Below are 20,430 nucleotides of genomic sequence, written 5' to 3'. Positions count from 1 at the left end.
ATGGAAATGTTCTAAAATCAGATTGTGGTGATAGATGCCTAACTCTGTACAGATACTAAAAACCATGACATTATACACTTAAAATGGATGAATCTTTTGATATGTAAATTATCTTCATAAAACCTTTTTAGAAGTTGTCAAGGAGGCTAGCTTCCATAAATATGACTGCAGCTTTTTGAAAGAAAGTCATTTAAAACTTTTAGAAATTGATCTTGCTCTACTAGCAATTTGTCTCCTCCCTGCCACCATGTTCTTCCCTCTTTAAGAGGGGAAAATACAGAGCAAAATGATTATCAATTTATTTAAATATGAAAAAGTATGAACCTTCACAGATTAAAAATAAATATTCTCAACAGCTAAAAAAATCTCTTAGGACTGATAAAGAATAAAATAGATTTTAAAAATGAAGAATAGAGGCTATAAATTGAAAATAAGGCAACTTTCAAAATTCTGAATGGTAAAATAGAGTTTTTATACCAAAAAGATTGAGGTAGTTAAGAGTTTTTCAAACTTAGTATAATATAGAAAATATTTTCAGAAAAAAAAAATATTTTCACAAAATAAAACTCAAAGTACTTTTGCATCAGTTAATATAATAATCTGTTATTGAAGAGTATATCCTTGTAAATATCTGTCTTTCCAGATAAAACTTCTGTAGGAGGGTTGTTTTTACCGTTGACGTGAGGAGGAAACTGCCGGGCCTTGTTAGTTGAGGAACTGATGTTCCTGCAATTGCCATGGCAACTGTCTGGCTTATCATGCTTCCACTCTCACTCTCATAATCATCAGTAGCTATACAGATTGGTCTTCCTCGTTGATTGTGAGTTTCTGGAAAAAATAACCCATAAATAAATAAACTTCTAAGTAACAGCTATTGGGCATGCAATTCCCTTTCTATTCTCCTTTACTCTTCAAAGGAAAACCTATTAACATATACTGTGTATTATTATATTTTGCCTCTTTTAAATAATAGTTTAAATATTTTAAACACTAACTCATTCCTATAGTATTATTTAGAGTTTTGTAAGGAACATTCAGTTCAGTTCAGTCGCTCAGTCATGTCTGACTCTTTGCAACCCCATGGACTGCAGCACTTGCTAGTAAAAGATATACAGTAACAATAATATAAATTTCTGCCTTCAGATAAGGAAACCCACTTTAATGATCAAATACTAGGAAAACTACTCAATTATAAGTCTATCAAAGGCAAGGAGTTGGTTATCTTTGTAGCAGTAGCATCTACTGATGTACATATTAGATACCAGTAAAATTTTTTTAATTGAACTGGAAGTACTTTATCAGGCTAACTGCTAGTTCGAATGCAACCTACACTATTTTCTTTAAAAGAAATGAAGGAATTTAAATAAATTCTAAAATTGGAAAGCAAGAATAAAATTTTGTGGGTTACAGTTTTTAAAAAGCAACATAACTTAAAGTTATTAACCAGCTATTAGCGATATCATTCTCACTATTCAGGTGAATATTAATTTCAATTTTATGTATATGAATAAAACTGAGACTGAGAGTGGTAGATATCTGACAAGTTTTCTCATTTTTTTTTTCCAGATAAACAGTATACACTCACACACACACACAATTCTCTTTCCTAATAGGTAGACATGTGCGTGCATGCTCAGTCCTGTCCAACTCTTCCCAACACCATGGATTGTAACCTGCCAGGCCCTTCTGTCCATGGAATTTTCCAGGCCAGAATATTGGAGTGGGTTGCCATTTCCTCCTCCAAGGGATCCTTCCAACCCAGGGACTGAACCCATGTCTCCTGGTCTCCTGAATTGGCAGGCAGATTCTTTACCACTGGGTCACCTGCGAAGCCCAACAGGTAGGTATAGAAATGCTGTAAAAACCATTTTTTTTTAATGCATCATAAGAAATACTTACAGAATCCTTGCAGTGAATTTTCTCACAAAGTCAAAAGTTTTTTTTCAAAATCTGTTAAGTATTTACAGTGTACCTACATCATTGTGAGTTTTCTTATATTTCTTTTCCTACAGTAAGATCATTTGCAGATTTTTCTAATACTTTTAAACATTGAGATTTGCCTTTAGAGTTTGTCTTCAATATACTAAGTACCTGTAAAATCATATAGCTGAGGAACAGTTTCCATGATAATACCAATCAGAGGTAGATACAACATAGCCACTCGAGCCTTTGTCTGGGGGTCAGAGTACCGTGGATCTGAGTCGTGACTGGATAATAAATTGTGTACCATATTGATGACTTTCTTATGCAATCCAAACAGTCTATTTAAAAAGAAGATGAAGAAGGAGTTGCAGTAAGGTCACAGAGATTAGTTAACATCTTTAGAGCAAACAGTAAGTCACGGTACTGAATCAATTTGTTCAACTTCTTAACTTTGCCACATATTTGCATGTATTCCTATAAAACATTTTTCATTTTAAAATTAACAAATGTTCAAAAAATAAATAAAATAAAACCAGTGAATGTCTCACTGTATTAAAATAAGAAAGGAGGGAAAAGGAAATACTATATAAATTCATTTAGAAGTAAATCTGAATATATTTTCATTAATTCCTTAGAAATTAATGCACTTAATATTAATAACTTTAGATCAGTTACAGTTATATTTTAAAGCAAAAGAGTTTTAAGTAGCTGTAAATTTTATTTCATCAAGTGAAATCTTTTCACATTTATCTAAAATAAACTTTTCTTTCCTTTTGCAAAGAGGAAAAATCCTCTACCTATGGATTATGTAGTCCACAACAAGGGTTGTCTTTCATATCTCTGTTTAAACTGACCCTCCACGCTCATTTGGGCCCTTACTACTTTCTACGCATCTAAGCCCAAGTTTCAACTGGGCTACTACAATAGCAAGGATCACTCTCCACACTCTTTTGGCTTCTCTTCTTATACTGAAGCTGCTTGATGATGCAAACCATTCTAATGTAAAATGTCTCCAACTTCAACCGCCCTTAATGCTGCACCTGGCAGGTGCTTCAGATCTCATTCTTTCTCCTTAAGCCTCTCACCATCAACCTCAACAGACGACCTTACCTCTAACTTTCTTCTTCAAGGAAAGAAAAGCCATTCTAAATATGCTCTGGCCAGATTTGTCAATGCATCTCCATCTTTACAGCTATCAAATCAACTTCCCTTTTATCTCAGAGAAAGTTGTACCTTCTTTCAGAAAGTAGTTCCCCTTATGCTTAGTGAATCTCCCCTTTCTTCAATAGCTTCAATGAACCCCTTCACTAAGTTCTTCCCTTGTAAATACACCTTCACTTGAAACTAGTTTACTCTGGCTTGTATATAGTATTCCTCTTATATGATTTATCTAGTAATAAATTTCCTGAATGTACAGTCTGTATCAAGCATTTTCTTCCATTTACTTCCTAATATCTACTCTCTTTCTCTCAAACTACAAGTTTTTTGAATGCTTACAACGTGGAAATGTAACAGTTTCATCATTTAATAGCTAAATTTTCAAAGATATTGAACCTCTGTTTCCCTATGTATAAATAACCTACCTCATAAAGTGGCCGTGAGAATTAAGTTACATCATTTATGTAACATGCTTACCACAATGCTTTGCACACTGCATCCTTCAGTAAATATTAGCTTTTCTCCTTAAAATCACATAGCAGATTTAAAACCAGGTATTCTTTCTCTGGGGCTTTTGATCTTATCTACCATTTTACATAGCTATATATGAAATCTAGCTGGAGATTCTTCTTCCTCCCAGATTTTTATTCAGAAAGTATATTTTTAAATACTGTTGTGAACTCCATCTAATGGACATATCTCAGATTTCATTTTCTAGCTCTCTACTTGACACTTTGTCACTTTTTATATTTTCTTCCCCATATTTTCTCTAAATAGCTCCCACCACTCTTCATATTCTCTATCATTCTTCCCAAGTTTCAGATTCTGGTCATTTGCCTTTTATGTTCTCTTTTTCAACTTGTATCACCAGTGATGATTCCCAAACCTGGGTATATTAATATTTAGCATCTCTCAGCAGCTACAGGCCCCAGACTTCAACCTATCTAAACTCTATCCACTCATCTTCATTAAGCCTTTTCATATGTCTACAATACTTAGACACACACAGCCTTTACACACACACACACAAACACATGAACACAAACACACGAATGCTCTGGACACATGCATGCCCAAGACCTGTCAGATCTTATGCTGGATGCTGGAGATAAGACATCCTATCTTATCCTATCCTTGTCCCTATTCTTAAAGAGTTTGCTTTAGCAAGAGAGAAACACAGACACAAAAATAATAATTCAGTGTTACAAATGCTTATAACAAAGGTGCTAATCTTCTTCAGAACTAGGTTCTGTACTACAAAATTTGCATTTAACCATAGTATATTGTTTCAAAGTTGTAACTTTCTAACTACAATGAAAATTTCTAGAGAGCAAATCTTTGGTCAATATTAGAACATATTACTGCTACTCAAGGAATTATTTATGATTACTTAGCAAGCAAAAGGAGTAAAAACATTCCTCTTAAGGGTCTATCTCAATGTATGCTGTTTTTATCTATGCAAATGTGAAAAAAATGTAAAATATAGAGATGAGATGTGAGTCTCAAATAGTCAATCATTCACTCACTGAATTAACATATACTTACCAAGTGTCCACTCTGTACCAGACACAATTCTAAGGCAGTGGGAATACAGCAGTGAACAAGAAAGAAAAGTGCTGCTCTCATGAGCTCATATTCTAATGGGAGGAGACAGATAATGAACAAACGAGCAAATTTCAGGGAAATGCTTTGTAGAAAATAAAACAGGCTTATATGGTTAAGAATAATTGTGGCAAGGGTAACACAGCTATAATTCAGACTGGGTGGCCCAATGACGTCTCATTGAGAAGACACTGTTTGACTGGAGACCTGAAGAATCACAAGGAAGAAATGCCTCTGTGTGGAAATCTCAGGGCAATTTCAGCATTGCTTCAGGCAGAGGAAAATCTAAGTGCAAAGACCCTAAGGTGGGACTGGGTAGGCCCATAAGGGAAACAGAAACAAGTCTAGGATGGCTAGACTTTAGTATATGCGGAAGAAGGGAAGTGACCGTGTAGACAAGAGTTACATATACAGGGTTTTGAGGTTCATTACTAAGTCTGGATTTTATTTTAAATGTTATTTTAAAAGTATACATTTTTAACTATTTTTAAAGTAAGAAGTGTGTGCTTTTAAATACATTGAAGAGTTTTAACCAGGGAAGTAATATAACTTAATTTTCATTTCTAAAAGACCACTTAGGTTGCTGTGTAGAAAAGGGATTTTAGGGAGGGAAGAGCGGAAGCATTATTAGGGGAGTAGCTGTAAAGAAGAAGGGAAGTAGCTGGACTTCGAATATATTTTAGAGGTGGTCCTAAAGCACTTGCTAATGGACTGGGTGTAGGAAAGAGTGAGAAGACAAGAGAACAAACAGCAGTAACAGCTTATAATCCTGTGTATTACCATTTAAAGCTATTCCAGTTACCTTTTAAAACTCAATAAACAAAGAAAAAGTAGTGGTGAACACGATTATCATTGCTTTCAGACTTTACAGGGTCAGAAAGTATCTAAAGAGCCACCCTGAAGACCAGCTTGAAGAGGCAAAAGGGCAGTAAAGAAATCAAGAGGCAGGGGACATATGTATATCTATGGTTCATTCACGCTGATGTATGGCAGAAACCAACACAATGTTTTAAAGCAATTACCCTCCAATTGAAAATAAAATTTTAAAAAAAGAACTCTGAATACAGCATACAATTTTTTTTTTTAAAGAAGTCTTTCATGAACCCTACAGTGTTCCACAGAAATGTATCTATTTTAACAGAACTGATCCTTGACTTTGAGAAGGAAACCTCATCACAAAAATGGTTGACTGTTAGAATTCTCTATTCTTTATCAGACACCACTGAATACCTACACAACATCTCAGAGCAGACATAGAGAATAGACTTATGGACATGGGGAGAGAGGAGAGGGTGAGATGTATGGAGAGAGTAACATGGAAACTTACATTACCATATGCAAAAGAGATAGCCAACAGGAATTTGCTATATGGCTCAGGAAACTCAAACAGGGGCTCTGTATCAAACTAGAGGGGTGCAATGGGGAGGGAGATGGGAGGGAGGTTCAAAGGGGATATATGTATACCTATGGCTGATTCATGTTGAGGTTTGATAGAAAACAACAAAATTCTGTAAAGCAATTATCCTTCAATTAAAAAATAAATAAAATTTTAAAAAAGGTTGACTGTCAGAATTCTCTATTCTTTATCAGACACCACTGAACACCTACCAACATCTCCTTCACCTGTCTTCCTCCCTAATAGAATGCAAAAATGTTCAGGTATACTTTCATGTCCCTGAGACTCAGAAGAAGCTGACTCTATTCCCCTAGTTCCTGAAGTCAATCCAATCAGACTAGCCCTGCCACTTACAGTAGCCAGTCAACAAGCTGTTTCATTACTAAGATGAGAAGAGATTAATGTTAATCAACTGTTTCCTTAATTGAGAAGGTCTACCAAAAAAAAATCACATGAACTAAACACTTTTTAGTGCCAGCTGATTATTATTTAGGCATGAGCTCCTTATCTTCTGCTTTGTAACAAACCACCCATGAACTAAAACCTGTCTAAGCACCACATGTGAGTTAAAGTGATCTAACTCACCTGGAAACCTGGCATTGCTCTGGTGTCTAATAGTGCAGGACAGGCAAGTGAGCCAGACCAGTCCAAAGAAAGATGTGCATTGACTGCTTGGGAAAAGGGTTTTTTTCCCCTCTCTGCTCTCCTGGACACGAACAAGTAAGAATTTAATCCGAATTGGCAGAGCAACTATCTTACAGTCATGAAAGGCACACTAGCCTCAGGAAAAAGCTGAGGCTCCTAGCAGAAATAAGATATAAAAGAAACAGAACCCTGATAACATCACTGAGCTGCTGGTTATACTGTGCTAAAACCTTGCCTCTTTCTTCCAAATATGAAATGATAACTATCCTTCTTTTAATAAAACAGGCAAGAAGAAAAGTTTTCTATTTCTGGTAACCAAAATTATTCTGATACATCAAGTAAAAATACTGGAAATATAAATTCAAATGATTGAGATTTAAGTTACTTAGGAAAGGCAGTATGTTTAGAAGTTGCTTTCAGAGGGATTTTTTTCAAACAATGGATCCTTTTTCCCCCAAAATAACATTATATTCATTTAACAATGGCAAAATAAAAAACTGGTGGCAAGCAGGGGTGCGAGACCCAGAGTCTCACCCATTAAGCCTGCCCTCCCCTACTCCAATGTCTGCACCACAACCCCATCCTACATGGAAACACACTAAGAACCTTTTCAGAACCCTACAGTTCTGCAAAGTACAGCGTGAAAACCTGCTTCTTAATATATCCCTAACATGAGAAGATGCTGTTATGAAAAAACTCATGACTTTCATTTGCATAAGATTTACCCTTTCACGATTTATTAAGCATTAACTATGTACCTATTGCTAAGAACGTCACAAACCTCATTTCATCTGCTCAATAAGTACATCAGAGGATTCTTATAAAACCTGCTCAAAATATCTCCTTTTGTTCTCTGGACCTCTTCAGGTTAAACTGCATTACAAACTCCTTAATGATCCTACTATGAGGAAAGTTGAAAAAAAAAGAGCAATTATTACCCAAATGAGTTATGGTCATAAAAACTTTTGAAAACAGCTATACACTAATAATGAGAAAACAGAAAGAGAAATTAAGGAAACAATTCCATTCACCATTGCAATGAAAAGAATAAAATACTTAGGAATGTATCTACCTAAAGAAACTAAAGACCTATATATAGAAAACTATAAAACACTGGTGAAAGAAATCAAAGACGACACTAATAGATGAAGAAATATACCATGTTCATGGATCGGAAGAATCAATATAGTGAAAATGAGTATACTACCCAAAGCAATCTATAGATTCAATGCAATCCCTATCAAGCTACCAACGGTATTTTTCACAGAGCTAGAACAAATAATTTCACAATTTGTATGGAAATACAAAAAACCTCGAATAGCCAAAGCGATCTTGAGAAAGAAAGATGGAACTGGAGGAATCAACCTGCCTGACTTCAGAATCTACTACTAAGCCACAGTCATCAAGACAGTATGGTACTGGCACAAAGACAGAAATACAGATCAATGGAACAAAATAGAAAGCCCAGAGATAAATCCACGCACCTATGGACACTTTATCTTTGACAAAGGAGGCAAGAATATACAATGGATTAAAGACAATCTCTTTAACAAGTGGTGCTGGGAAAACTGGTCAACCACTTGTAAAAGAATGAAACTAGAACACTTTCTGACACCATACACAAAAATAAACTCAAAATGGATTAAAGATCTAAACGTAAGACCAGAAACTATAAAACTCCTAGAGGAGAACATAGGCAAAACACTCTCTGACATACATCACAGCAGGATCCTCTATGACCCACCTCCAAGAATATTGGAAATAAAAGCAAAAATAAACAAATGGGACTTAATTAAAATTAAATGCTTCTGCACAACAAAGGAAACTATAAGCAAGGTGAAAAGACAGCCTTCAGAATGGAAGAAAATAATAGCAAATGAACAATAGCAAATGACAAACAACTAATCTCAAAAATATACAAGCAACTCCTACAGCTCAATTCCAGAAAAATAAATGACCCAACCAAAAAATGGGCCAAAGAACTAAATAGACATTTCTCCAAAGAAGACAAACAGATGGCTAACAAACACATGAAAAGATGCTCAACATCACTCATTATCAGAGAAATGCAAATCAAAACCACAATGAGGTACCATTTCACGCCAGTCAGAATAGCTGCGATCCAAAAGTCTACAAGCAATAAATGCTGGAGAGGGTGTGGGGAAAAGGGAACCCTCTTACACTGTTGGTGGGAATGCAAACTAGTACAGCCACTATGGAGAACAGTGTGGAGATTCCTTAAAAAACTGGAAATAGAACTGCCTTATGACCCAGCAATCCCACTGCTGGGCATACACACCAAGGAAACCAGAAGGGAAAGAGACACGTGTACCCCAGTGTTCATCACAGCACTGTTTATAATAGCCAGGACATGGAAGCAACCTAGATGTCCATCAGCAGATGAATGGATAAGAAAGCTGTGGTACATATACACAATGGAGTATTACTCAGCCATTAAAAAGAATACATTTGAATCAGTTCTAATGAGGTGGATGAAACTGGAGCCTATTATACAGAGTGAAGTAAACGAGAAAGAAAAACACCAATACAGTATAATAACGCATATATATGGAATTCAGAAAGATGGTAACGATAACCCTGCATGCAAGACAGCAAAAGAGACACAGATGTATAGAACAGTTTTTTGGACTCTGTGGGAGAGGGTGAGGGTAGGATGATTTGGGAGAATAGCATTGAAACATGTATAATATCATATAAGAAATGAATCGCCAGTCCAGGTTCAATGCAGAATACAGGATGCTTGGGGCTGGTGCACTGGGATGACCCAGAGAGATGCTACGGGGAGGGCAGTGGGAGGGGCATTCAGGATGGGGAACACGTGTATGCCAAAACCAATACAATATTGTAAAGTAATTAGCCTCCAATTAAAATAAATAAATTTAAATTAAAAAAAAAGAAATTCAGAAAAAAAAAAAAAAAAGAAAACAGCTATTAAGATAGAAATACCCTACAAGGATCTTAGATCACAATATATTTATAGAAAAGCTGTTTCTGCAAATTCAAATCATCAGACAATGAACTCTTCTTACTATATCAATTTTCAATAATTCTTTAAAAGTGTGGAAGTTTTTAAAACAAGTTTACTTGTTTATAGAGCAAATTTTGAAGTACATGCTATATATTATTAATATGATAGCAAATGACAAATTTTACTCCCAAAGAATCAAACAGATTAGTCTATTTTCCTTAACTGAATTGTGCTTATTGCATATCAACAAATCTGAAAGTCTATCTACTAACATGCACAAATATTTCAGGTACTACTAAGAAGGAGAAAAATACTACCAACTAAACCATGATAGAATATGATACATGCTAACTTCAAGACAAACATCAAATTCAGAGATGACAAAAATGTCTTTCTTAAAACTGATGAAATACAGAAAAAACATGAGTATGGAACTTAGTGAACAGAGAAGTAGAAGAAGAATGGTAAAGAATATTCTTTGGAGTCCCAGAAAGTTAAGTGGGATACTTCTGTTCCACTGTCCAAAATCAAACTGATACTGTACACAGCAAAACTGGTCTACTCACCCTTCAGCATCAGGGTCCAAAATGACAGCCAGCTCTGTTAACACAAGTCCTGCCAAATAATGCTGTTGGCGGAAAGGCACAGACAATTCAAACATATTTGCAATCTTCTGGTCTTGGACATTGGTGGAAAATCCAGAACTCTGTTTGGGAGTGAGGTAGAACAAAACTATAATAGCTATGCAACAAAACATTCTATAGACAGAGCATTACAACAAACGAGATGTGAGCATCAAAGAGAGTGAGAGCGAGACAAACATTTTAAGTTAATTTTTACATTACTATTATTAACACTGGAGAAAGCACCTGCTCTTACTTTTGGTATAGGAAACTATGATGAAATAACATTTTAAATTACTTTCAATTTCCTTTTTTTCATATTAAATTTTTTCATCTGATTTTTCCTTTATACTTTTAGCCACTAACTATTTCACTATCATATTCTGAATGGAAAAAAGAACTAAATCTATATGATGCATTATGTACTCACTGTTGAGTACAAGAGAAATATTCATAGTCAAATGCTATTGGTTTCCAGAGAAATTTCAAATACTAATGAAGCTGTTTTTTTCAGGGAAAATACTCTCTCTAGAAAATTACTATTATTTTTTGGTTCATTCAGAGTTTTTACAAGTTTTCTAATACTGAAAAATAGCATCCCCCAAGATACAGTTCAAGGCAAGAATGTCCTCAACCTTATCACCCTTTAATCCATATTCAAGACCAACAATGTGAGGTTTCTTACAACAGACTTCAGATTTCTCTATGGAGAAATCACCTTCTTAGCAAGTATACAAAACTATTCAGGTCCCTACCTCCCAAAGAGTGATGTCTTTGTCATCTATTAGAATCTGAAAATTATGCAGCTAGATGAGAAAGTAGGGGATGACGGGACATTGGAAGAAATTCTATTAATTTCTTGGCTGGAGAAAATGTTCAGCAGGGAGTCAAGTATAAACAAATGTGTTTCATTAAAGGTTTAAGGAACTTTACCTATGATTAATTTGTCCTTGATTGTATAGCCACATCTTTGACAGAGGATGGGGGAAGAGAACAAAAGACTAGCCTCATTAGTTATTAGAAGAAACGCGTCTTAGCCAGGTAAAAATATGTGGAAATAGGCTGATCCTTAAGAATTTTTGCAAAGGTAAAAAATGAGAAGTTGTGGGTGATCTCCATGTTTTTCAATCTTTCTAAGTAAAGTTCAAATTTTTTTTTATCAAACATCTGAGATTGATCTAGTGTAGTAAATTACTTTCAGGAATTAAAAGTCTCAAAAGCAAACTTAAAAAGAGTTCAGATCACCTTTGACTTTAGACATTAAGAATATAAGGAAGGGACTTCCCTGGTGGTCCAGTGGCTAAGACTCTGTGCTCCCAATGCAGGAGGCCTGGATTCAATCCCTGGTCAGGGAACTGGATCTCACATGTCACAAGTAAGAGTTCATATGCTGCGACTAAGACCCAGCACAGCCAAATTTTTTCAAAAAAACAATAGCTTAAGGAAGTAGTTTGTTTGTCTTAGGAATTATATAGCAAAACATTTCCCTAGGAGGGAACATCTAGACTCCTCTGATACTAAAACCACAAAATCCCTTCATTTCAATCTATATGACAGGACACATAATAATTGCTATGATAATCTTTTGTCATCTTTAGAGCAATTATTAGGCACCCTGTGAAAACCCATGAACAACACCTAGTTTCCTTTGGGTTCTCTGGATACAAGAGAGGCAGGAAGGGCTTTGCCAGGACTGCATTGCTGTTTTACTTCTTTCTCTGCTAAGTATACTTCATTCCCTTTCCTTCCATAGGTACTCACAGCTAATAAACATCTTGCCCCCCCCAAACTCAGTCTGTGTCTGCATCAAGAAAACCCAACTTGTGAAAACATCAGGTGAGTTTATTATGTAGGTGAATTCACTCCCTTGTGCGCAAATCAGTCAGAGGGGTACAACAAAATGGTTAGAACTGAGACCTAGAATAAAGCCAACATGTGCCATGGATCAAAGCCTAGCTCTGCCAGTTTTTACTAAGTGACCCTGGGTAAGTTACTGATCTTTCCGTGTTTCAGTTCACCTGTAAAAAAATAATAATAGTAGTAATAGAATGTACCTCTTAGGGTTGCAATGAAGAGTAATAAATGATTAATATTTATAAAGCACTTAATCATTTACTACTTACAAAGCCCTGAGTATAGAGTCTATCACACAGTTATTATTCACTAGTGTTACTTTTCACTTTTCCCAGCATTTAAAATACTTTTTCCACAAATGCAGGCTTAAAAAAATTTTTTTTCATACATTTTGCATACCTGAGACGTTGCAGAAGAAACAGAAGGTGATGGTGATGCAGGTGGAGTGAGCAGGCTGCAGGGTAAGTTTAAGGTAACATAGTGCTCATGGCTGCAGATGATTCGCAAAAAATCAAGCCTCAAGGACACCAGGACACTTGGACTTGGTAATGAATAAAGCTTTGAAGATACCTTGTAAGCATTGCAGAAATTAAAAAAAAATACCAATTGAACATATCATTTCTCTAATACCAACACCAGAATGATGAATTAAAGAATTAGAAAACAGTACTCAATGGACAGCTTTGGGTTTTGTGGTTTAAGTAACATTGTCAGCTTTTTCCAGAGTTACTGCTAAAATAAAAAACTGAGAACTACAAGATTTACTGTATAAATCCACTGACAAGGTGCATTCTTAAGGCCACATTCTTATATTTCCAATACAGCATTAATATTTCCACCTCTCAAGGATATTCTTTCTGAAGAAAAATTATACTACCAAAGTAACTTTATAAAAAATTATCCATTCTTTTTTCAGCACTTTGTGCTAAGCTATATTTATAACTATCTGTTTTCCCAACTACACCATTACTTATTTGAGACAGTTATAAACTGACTTATTTTAAGAGTTTTAGCATCCCTAGAGTCCAGCTTAATGTGTGGCAAATGTAGGAGGTTAATAAAGAATAAAGACAGGACAGGTTTTGAGAGCAATAATACATGAAATTTCAAGGGAAACATTACGAATAATACATTGTGTGGCAAATACTTGCCAACAGATCAGTGCCCATGCAGTTTCAACTTCTCTATTAAAAAACAGAACAGGGATTTCCCTGGTGGTCCAGAGGTTAAGACTCCAGGCTCCCAATATACAGGGCACGGATTCAATCCCCAGTCAGGAAAGATCCCACATGATGCATGGCTCAGCCAAAAAAGAAAGATACACACAATAATGGCATCCAATTGAACAGATTTTCAAAATTCTAAGTAGACTGCCAAATAGCATTTTAAACCAGTAGTTCCCCTAAATTAATCTGTGGACCAGCAGGGAAGTACTTTACAAGCACTGTTTCCCACACTCCCCACCCTACCACCAGATTCAAACTCCTCAATAATGCTGGGATGGGACACAAGAGACCTGTATATTTTTAAAGCGGCCTTAAAAGGCAATTCTAGGATGATTATATAACTTACTACCCAAATGGTCTACCAGGACAAATAACTAATGTCTTCTAAAAGCCAGGTTTCATTAATCAGCTGAAAATTTTAACACAAAACCAGCTGTTTGTAGACAAGTTCCAGGATACTTTTAGTTTAGAAAAGGCAAGATGGTGGTATTTTAGACTTGGGTAAACATCTGCCCACGATTCTAAACTCTACAATGTCTAGGGCTTCATCATGAGGAATACACAGCAAAATGCAACTGCTTTAAAAATCACATAAGCTAGAAAAGGTTGGGTTAGCTGTTCATTCAGTAAAAATGCTACTCTGGCATGGCAACCTGGGGCTGTTTTACATATAGACTACTGACTTGATGGTATACTTCTAAATGGGAATTAAAGAGTCATGAGTGGGCCAGGAAAACTCAAGGAAAAGATGGCTCTACTGATAGCAGCTTGCCATAGTTCTATGAACTGATAAATGTGATTTATTTTTGCCTTACTAATAAATATAACACTTTAAAAAAATATCACTATATAAATGTGTTCATGAAAGTTTCTTAGCTCTAGCCCTTAAAGAGCAAACACAGAATTTAAATTATTTCATTACTAATTATACTTTACCTGTTTATAGCAGGTCTTTATAAGGCTAAAGACAAATCCTCTGTCCATAACAGACAAGAGATCATTGAGAAAAAATGCAAGGCTTGTGTTGAGTCTCTCAACCATTTCTGTGTCCTGGGAAACAAAATGAAAAAAGAAAAACAAAAGTATGGTAGTTTAATGTGTGCCTGAAAGACTGACTTAGTTTTTAAAAGTAAGTTATCATTACCTTCTGAAACCGTGAAACTATATCACTAGCAATTGTGCTAACAAGAGCAGCAATGTCATCCATGAAACGTTCTGGAAAACGAGTCTTCCTTGGCGCATCGAGTTTATCATTAAAGTATAAATGATGCACCATGCTCTTTACCTGAAAAAAGAAATAAGCCATTAGTTCAATTTCCTTTTTTAAAAAATTGAAATATAATTGTTTTACAATGTTGTGTTAGTCTGCTGTACAAGGAAGTTGATCAGCTATACGTATACATATATCCCCTCTGTCTTGGACCTCCCCTCACCTCACTCCATCCCACCGATCTAGGTCATCACAGAGCACCAAGCTGAGCTCCCTGTGCCATAGAGCAGTTCTTATGGGTGTAACTAGCAGTTACAGAACCCTAAACTTTAGGGTCATTTCTGTCAATATACCACATGATTTAATAGAAGGCTAAAATACTCTTAACTCCTCAAAGATTATGAAAAAGTTCCCTACAATATTTTGTATGTTGTAAAGAAGTATCAAACAACATACAACTCAATCTCTGTAACACCTTCATAAAACTATTCTGGCTATCAATGGGAAAAAAATTCTGGGTATGTCAACAGAAAAAAATTTTCATCCTTTGAAATTACTTTAAGTCAAATCTTTCTAAGACTCAGCAACTGTGCCATTCCATGTCCCCTGCAACTGGTAGCTTTGAGTGATCAGAAATCTTGACTGCATGTAGTATCTTTAGCACTTAGCATCCCGTGGCATGATGAATACATATTAAGATTAAAATGCTAGATAAAAATCAAAGTAATTTCAATTTACAAAACACTTTTAGACATAAATTCTTATCACAGTGTGTACAGTAAAGAATTTTAAATTCAGGGAAATTAATGACAAGATTTTACAGTTGGTAAAGAGTAGAAACAAGTCAAACTGTACCATTTTGACTATTTTGTGTTTTAAGAAATCCGAACATACATATAAGGCTATTGATCTTATATTAAAAGCACATAAATTACAATTTGATGTTTAGTCTCAGGGGGAAAAAATGTGTTACCTATCACTAACATATGGTCCCTGATTTATTTTTTTGCTGAAAAGCAAATCTCAAGAAGAAATGTCTTTTTAAGGGAAAAAAAAAAACTTTTTCTGAAGTATAGTTGATTTATAATGTTGTGTTAGTTTCTCGTTACAGCCAAATGATTTAGTTTTGTATACATTCTTTTTCATATTTTTTTCCATTATGGTTTACTTCAGGATACTGAATATAGCTCCCTGTGCTATACAGTGGGACTGTGTTATTCATCTACTTTATATATAGCAGTTTGTATCTGCTAATCAGAAACTCCTAATTTATCCCTCTCCCATCCCCTTTCCTTTTTGATAACTCTAAGTTTCTTTTCTACCTCTGAGTCTGTTTCAGTTTTGTAAATAAGTTGATTTGTAGCATATTTTAGATTCCACAAATAAGTGATATCATATGATATTTAACTTTCTGACTTACTTTATTTAGTATGGTAATCTCTAGGTGCATCTATATTGCTGCAAATGGCATTATTTAATTCTTTTATTTAGTTCTTTTTTATACTTATACTAGAATACAATAGTATTCTATTGTGTATCTATTGGAGAAGGAAATGGCAACCCACTCCAGTACTCTTTGCCTAGAAAATTCTCTCTTTTTTTTTTTTTGAAAATTCTCTTTTTTATCCATTCATCTGTCGACGGACACTTTAGTTGCTTCCATGTCTTGGCTACTATAAATAGCGCTGCTATGAACATTTGGGTGCATGTATCTTTTCAAATAAGAGTTTTCTCCAGATAACATGTCCAGGAGTGAGGTTGCTAGATCACAGGGCAACTCTAGTTTTAGTTTTTTAAGGAAACTTCATACTGTTTTTCATAGTAGCCACACCAAATTACATTCCCACCCACAGTGTAGGAGGGTTTCCTTTTCTCCACACTCTCTCCAGCATTTATCACTTGTAGACTTTTTAATAATGGCCATTCTGACTGGTGTGAAATAATACCTCATTTAGTTTTAATTCAATACTGAGAATGACTGTGAGTGGCATACTCTAGAACCTCCATTGTTTCTTTTCTATCTTTTTTTGTTGTTTTGCTCTTGTTTCTTATTATTTTACATAATTTTTGAAAGAAAATTATGTAAAAAGAACAAGTGAAACTTTTTCACCTTTCTATAGATAGAGAGGAAGGGCCTGAGTGCTAGAATACCTGAGTCTGAATCAGAGGTCTGCTGTCTACAAGCTATGTACACTTAAACAAGATCTTAGTCTCTCTGTGCCTCGATAATCCCTAGGCCATAGGTCTGACCACATGGTGTGTGTATGTACATTGCTTTTATGTATATATGTGTTTATGTTGTGTGTATAAATATTTACAAAAATATTAATTCATTTATTTGTTTTTAATATCATTTACTGAATTAAGAAAAAATTATTGTTGTTTTTTGTCTGTAACCACCGTTTCCCTTTTAAGAGCTTTCACCATTTTAAGAGCTTTCTAGCCATAAAAGTAGTAGGTATCTATAAAGCTCTTTTTATCTGGTATTGCCATTATACACTAGTATGTTTGGACTAAGACTGAATGTATCACAGGTTAAAAAGATAGCTGCTGCTGCTGCTGCTAAGTCGCTTCAGTCGTGGCCGACTCTGTGTGACCCCATAGACAGCAGCCCAACAGGCTCCCCCGTCCCTGGGATTCTCCAGGCAAGAACACTGGAGTGGGTTGCCATTTCCTTCTCCAAAAAAGATAGCTAGCTTCTCCAACTATTCCTAAAAACAGACTTAAAATTAACTTTATAACTCCATCTAAATAGTGCTGATTATCCACAGTGTTATTTAGAGATATAGCAAACATAATTTTTCTTTGGAGGCACATGTAAAACCATAACATGGACAACAGAGAAAGATTTCTAGGGCAGTAATAATGAGCCAACACAAAATTATTCAATAAGGAAAACAGTATTACAAAATGTGTTTAGTTTGCTCACCATTAACTCAAAAAAGAACCAGGCTTGTTGCAAAGCTGATTCCCGAACGCTGCCACTGCAAACAACCCACTGCAAAGCCAGCTCCTCATGAAAAAGCTATCCAGAAGTAAATCCAAAGTTATTATCAATGCCAGGTCTGCTGATAACACAAATCAAATAATAATGCAAATACAAATGAAGATATAATGAGGATAAGCAAAATAAGGCATGTGAACCATTCAACGATGCAGTGAGGACACCCATTAACGAAACGGCTATTTATACATGTAAGACAGTGGCATGTTGAACAGCTGAAAAAATTACATGTTATCTTGAAGTAAAATGTAATTTTAAAAGGACAGGTGGGAAAGAGCCTCCTAAATTGTACCTGCAAACAGAAACTAGACCGAAAGCTCACAGCTACAATAAAATCTGGCTTTTGTCTTACATATATATTTCAACATATGCAAATACATTCATGAACTTTGCTGGTACAATTTAGGAAATACCTTTAAAAATTTAAACTTTGATATCAGCCATCAATTTTCAAGGTCTCAGGTATTTAAAGTCATTTTATTAAAACAGCAGAAATTTCCTGCCTTATAATGGATATGCATACAAAGCATTTGCAAAATAGTGTATATTATGAAAAAGGACTAACAAAACTGTGCATAAGGGAAGCAAATCAACATATCTTACTAAGAGTGATAATTTTTCTAACTCATCTTCCTTTCCCTGGAGATTTAAAACACAAAACAGAAGCAAGTTACAGAAACAGAATTAAGAGTTGATACAACTTTTTGGTACTAAAATTTGATGATCAAATTTAAGTCACTAAACTAAAAATATTCATCCACAAAGATATAAGCATTATAATAATGTAAAAGGGCCTGCAATGGAAAGGCATGCCCAAAAAGGCATCAGACAAGCAATGCTTGCTCAAATGTATCTTTAAAAGCAATCCAATTATTTTAACATCTTGTTCTGGTTATGTTGGAATTATTTTCCCCCTATATGAATTGTCTTCATATGAATCTACCTTTTTAGTTGGTAAGCGTCCCGTTAATGTTTGTAAGAAACTTGACGTCTCTGTGTGCGAAGACATACGATTACAACTTCGATCCATAGCCTATGGAGTGAAGATGAATGAATGACGAGATAACATTAAAGTCTGCTGTGAATGACTTTGCACCTCAAGGATTACCTATAATTTTTTAAATAGAGCTTTACTGTGGTTTCAACAACCATCTATTTTATTGCTCATCCCATTTTCACCATTTAAGTTGGTTTAATGACAATGTATTAGAAGTATCAAAATGGCTTCTATATATTTTATCCTTAAAAGGTAAATATTTTAATGATTATATAAATTGAGAGTGCTGCAAAGAATGAAACTTTTATCTCTGTGATATATACACATGCATGTATCTAGTAAGAAAATGCAAAAAGTAAAAACATACTTCTCACTGGTCTCAGACCAAAAAGAGAAATCAAGAATTTTATATTTAATTTAAAAAATTAAAAGTTTAGAATGGTTTCTTTTATGTTTCACTATCATCAAAAATTATGATTCAGATCTGCCATATACTATATTAAATATAAATCATTTATAATAATGAATTTGCAATTAAATTTTTCCCTCAAGAATGAGAGAGAGCATCTTCCTCTAAAGCCAGCACACAGGTGAGAAGTATATTTTGAGGAATCATGCAGTATTAGCTATCAAGCAACTAGACTAAAGTAAGCAAAACCTAGTACAAAGAAGTTACAACAAACTTCATACTTTGCAACACAGCACAGATTAAAACAGATTTTTGTTTCTGGTACTTAATCTTACAGCATGGGGATCATATACTGTTCGTATTTACTTTCAGCTTATTAACAACATTTCTAGTCAGTGATTATGAAGAAAATGACAAGATAATAAATGCTAAAGGAGAATGATACAATAGCTACACTTTAAACCAAAAGCAAATGAAAAACTGTCAGGTTTTTTCCACACAAAATTTTTTTTATTTTAATTCTTCCTGAAGATGTGGTACCCCGAGGGTAGAAACTGTTATCAAAGCCATCAATTACATAAGCAGCAGGCACTGAAACATCAATGGGGTGTACAACGAAGGAAGGAGGAGACAGGAAACAGGAAAGGAGAGTATTACTGGTGCAATTGGTGGTATTCATGCATAGCAGTTGGAAAATGTGCTAAGTAAACAAAAAACACACTTTTTAATGATTAAAAAGCAAGCCACTGAAATCATAGTATATACTAAGAAGTAACGTTCTAAAGGGAAACATCAGCAGCCAAAAAAGAAACCTCTAACATAAACACCACCTGTGTTGATTCTGCACTTGGACTGGGGTTGGATCCCCATGGGGCAGCTTTTGGACCACCAGTGTTAACCCAGGAATTGGAGCGATCTAAACCCTAAGCATATAATAGAAAGCAGTTGGAAAGGAAAGAAATATTACATGTGGCATGCTATATTCTTAAAGAAATCCAGACTTTCCAATGCAAACATGTTTTTAATTAGTACTGTTAAAGCAACCAAAATTTTTAGGCATCTATAGAATATTAGTTAATCAAAATCATCTTATTACATGGTAATTTTTTAAAAATCACAATGAAAATTAAGCATAGTATTTAATGGTAATTTCTCTTTATATAAAAGGATCAACTTTAACTATCAACAAAGTTCCCACAGCAACCATCCCCCCCAAACTCTCTTTAAAGATGATACAAGCTAGCAGCAAACAATTTCCTCTAAACCTAACTGAGGTTTAAAAGAAATCAAAGAAGAAGAACATTCCATTCTTGTTTAAAAGACTTTAAATTTTACTCCATCTGTCATCAACTGAAAATGTCTGTGCAGCAATACTCCGTAATTATATTTGAACT

The 20,430-nt window shown here is 34.9% G+C and overlaps 1 protein-coding gene across 9 annotated transcripts in view; it reads right to left on the bottom strand.

The window, feature by feature from the left end:
- The window catches only part of DOCK7 (dedicator of cytokinesis 7), a 209,569-nt gene that overhangs the window by 70,930 nt on the left and 118,209 nt on the right, over window positions 1-20,430 (bottom strand). For 6 of the 9 annotated variants that reach the window (XR_011565855.1, XR_011565854.1, XM_070786430.1 and 3 more), the window contains 9 exons: window positions 19,867-19,959; window positions 18,574-18,663; window positions 17,556-17,651; window positions 14,561-14,701; window positions 14,353-14,466; window positions 12,590-12,760; window positions 10,280-10,419; window positions 2,092-2,261; window positions 674-828 (listed from right to left, as the gene is read on the bottom strand). Coding sequence is in view for 7 of the 9 variants with exons in the window: in XM_070786430.1 (XP_070642531.1) it covers window positions 674-828; window positions 2,092-2,261; window positions 10,280-10,419; window positions 12,590-12,760; window positions 14,353-14,466; window positions 14,561-14,701; window positions 17,556-17,651; window positions 18,574-18,663; window positions 19,867-19,959 (1,170 nt within the window). In the remaining 2 variants the exon portion in view is untranslated. The other 3 variants (XM_070786433.1, XM_070786434.1, XM_070786435.1) reach the window with 2 other exon arrangements.

Source organism: Bos indicus, chromosome 3, assembly GCF_029378745.1.
Source record: "Bos indicus isolate NIAB-ARS_2022 breed Sahiwal x Tharparkar chromosome 3, NIAB-ARS_B.indTharparkar_mat_pri_1.0, whole genome shotgun sequence".
NCBI classification, from domain to species: domain Eukaryota; kingdom Metazoa; phylum Chordata; class Mammalia; order Artiodactyla; family Bovidae; genus Bos; species Bos indicus.
The sequence above is the reverse complement of the archived record's forward strand: the minus strand, read 5'-3'. Positions and strand labels throughout refer to the sequence as shown.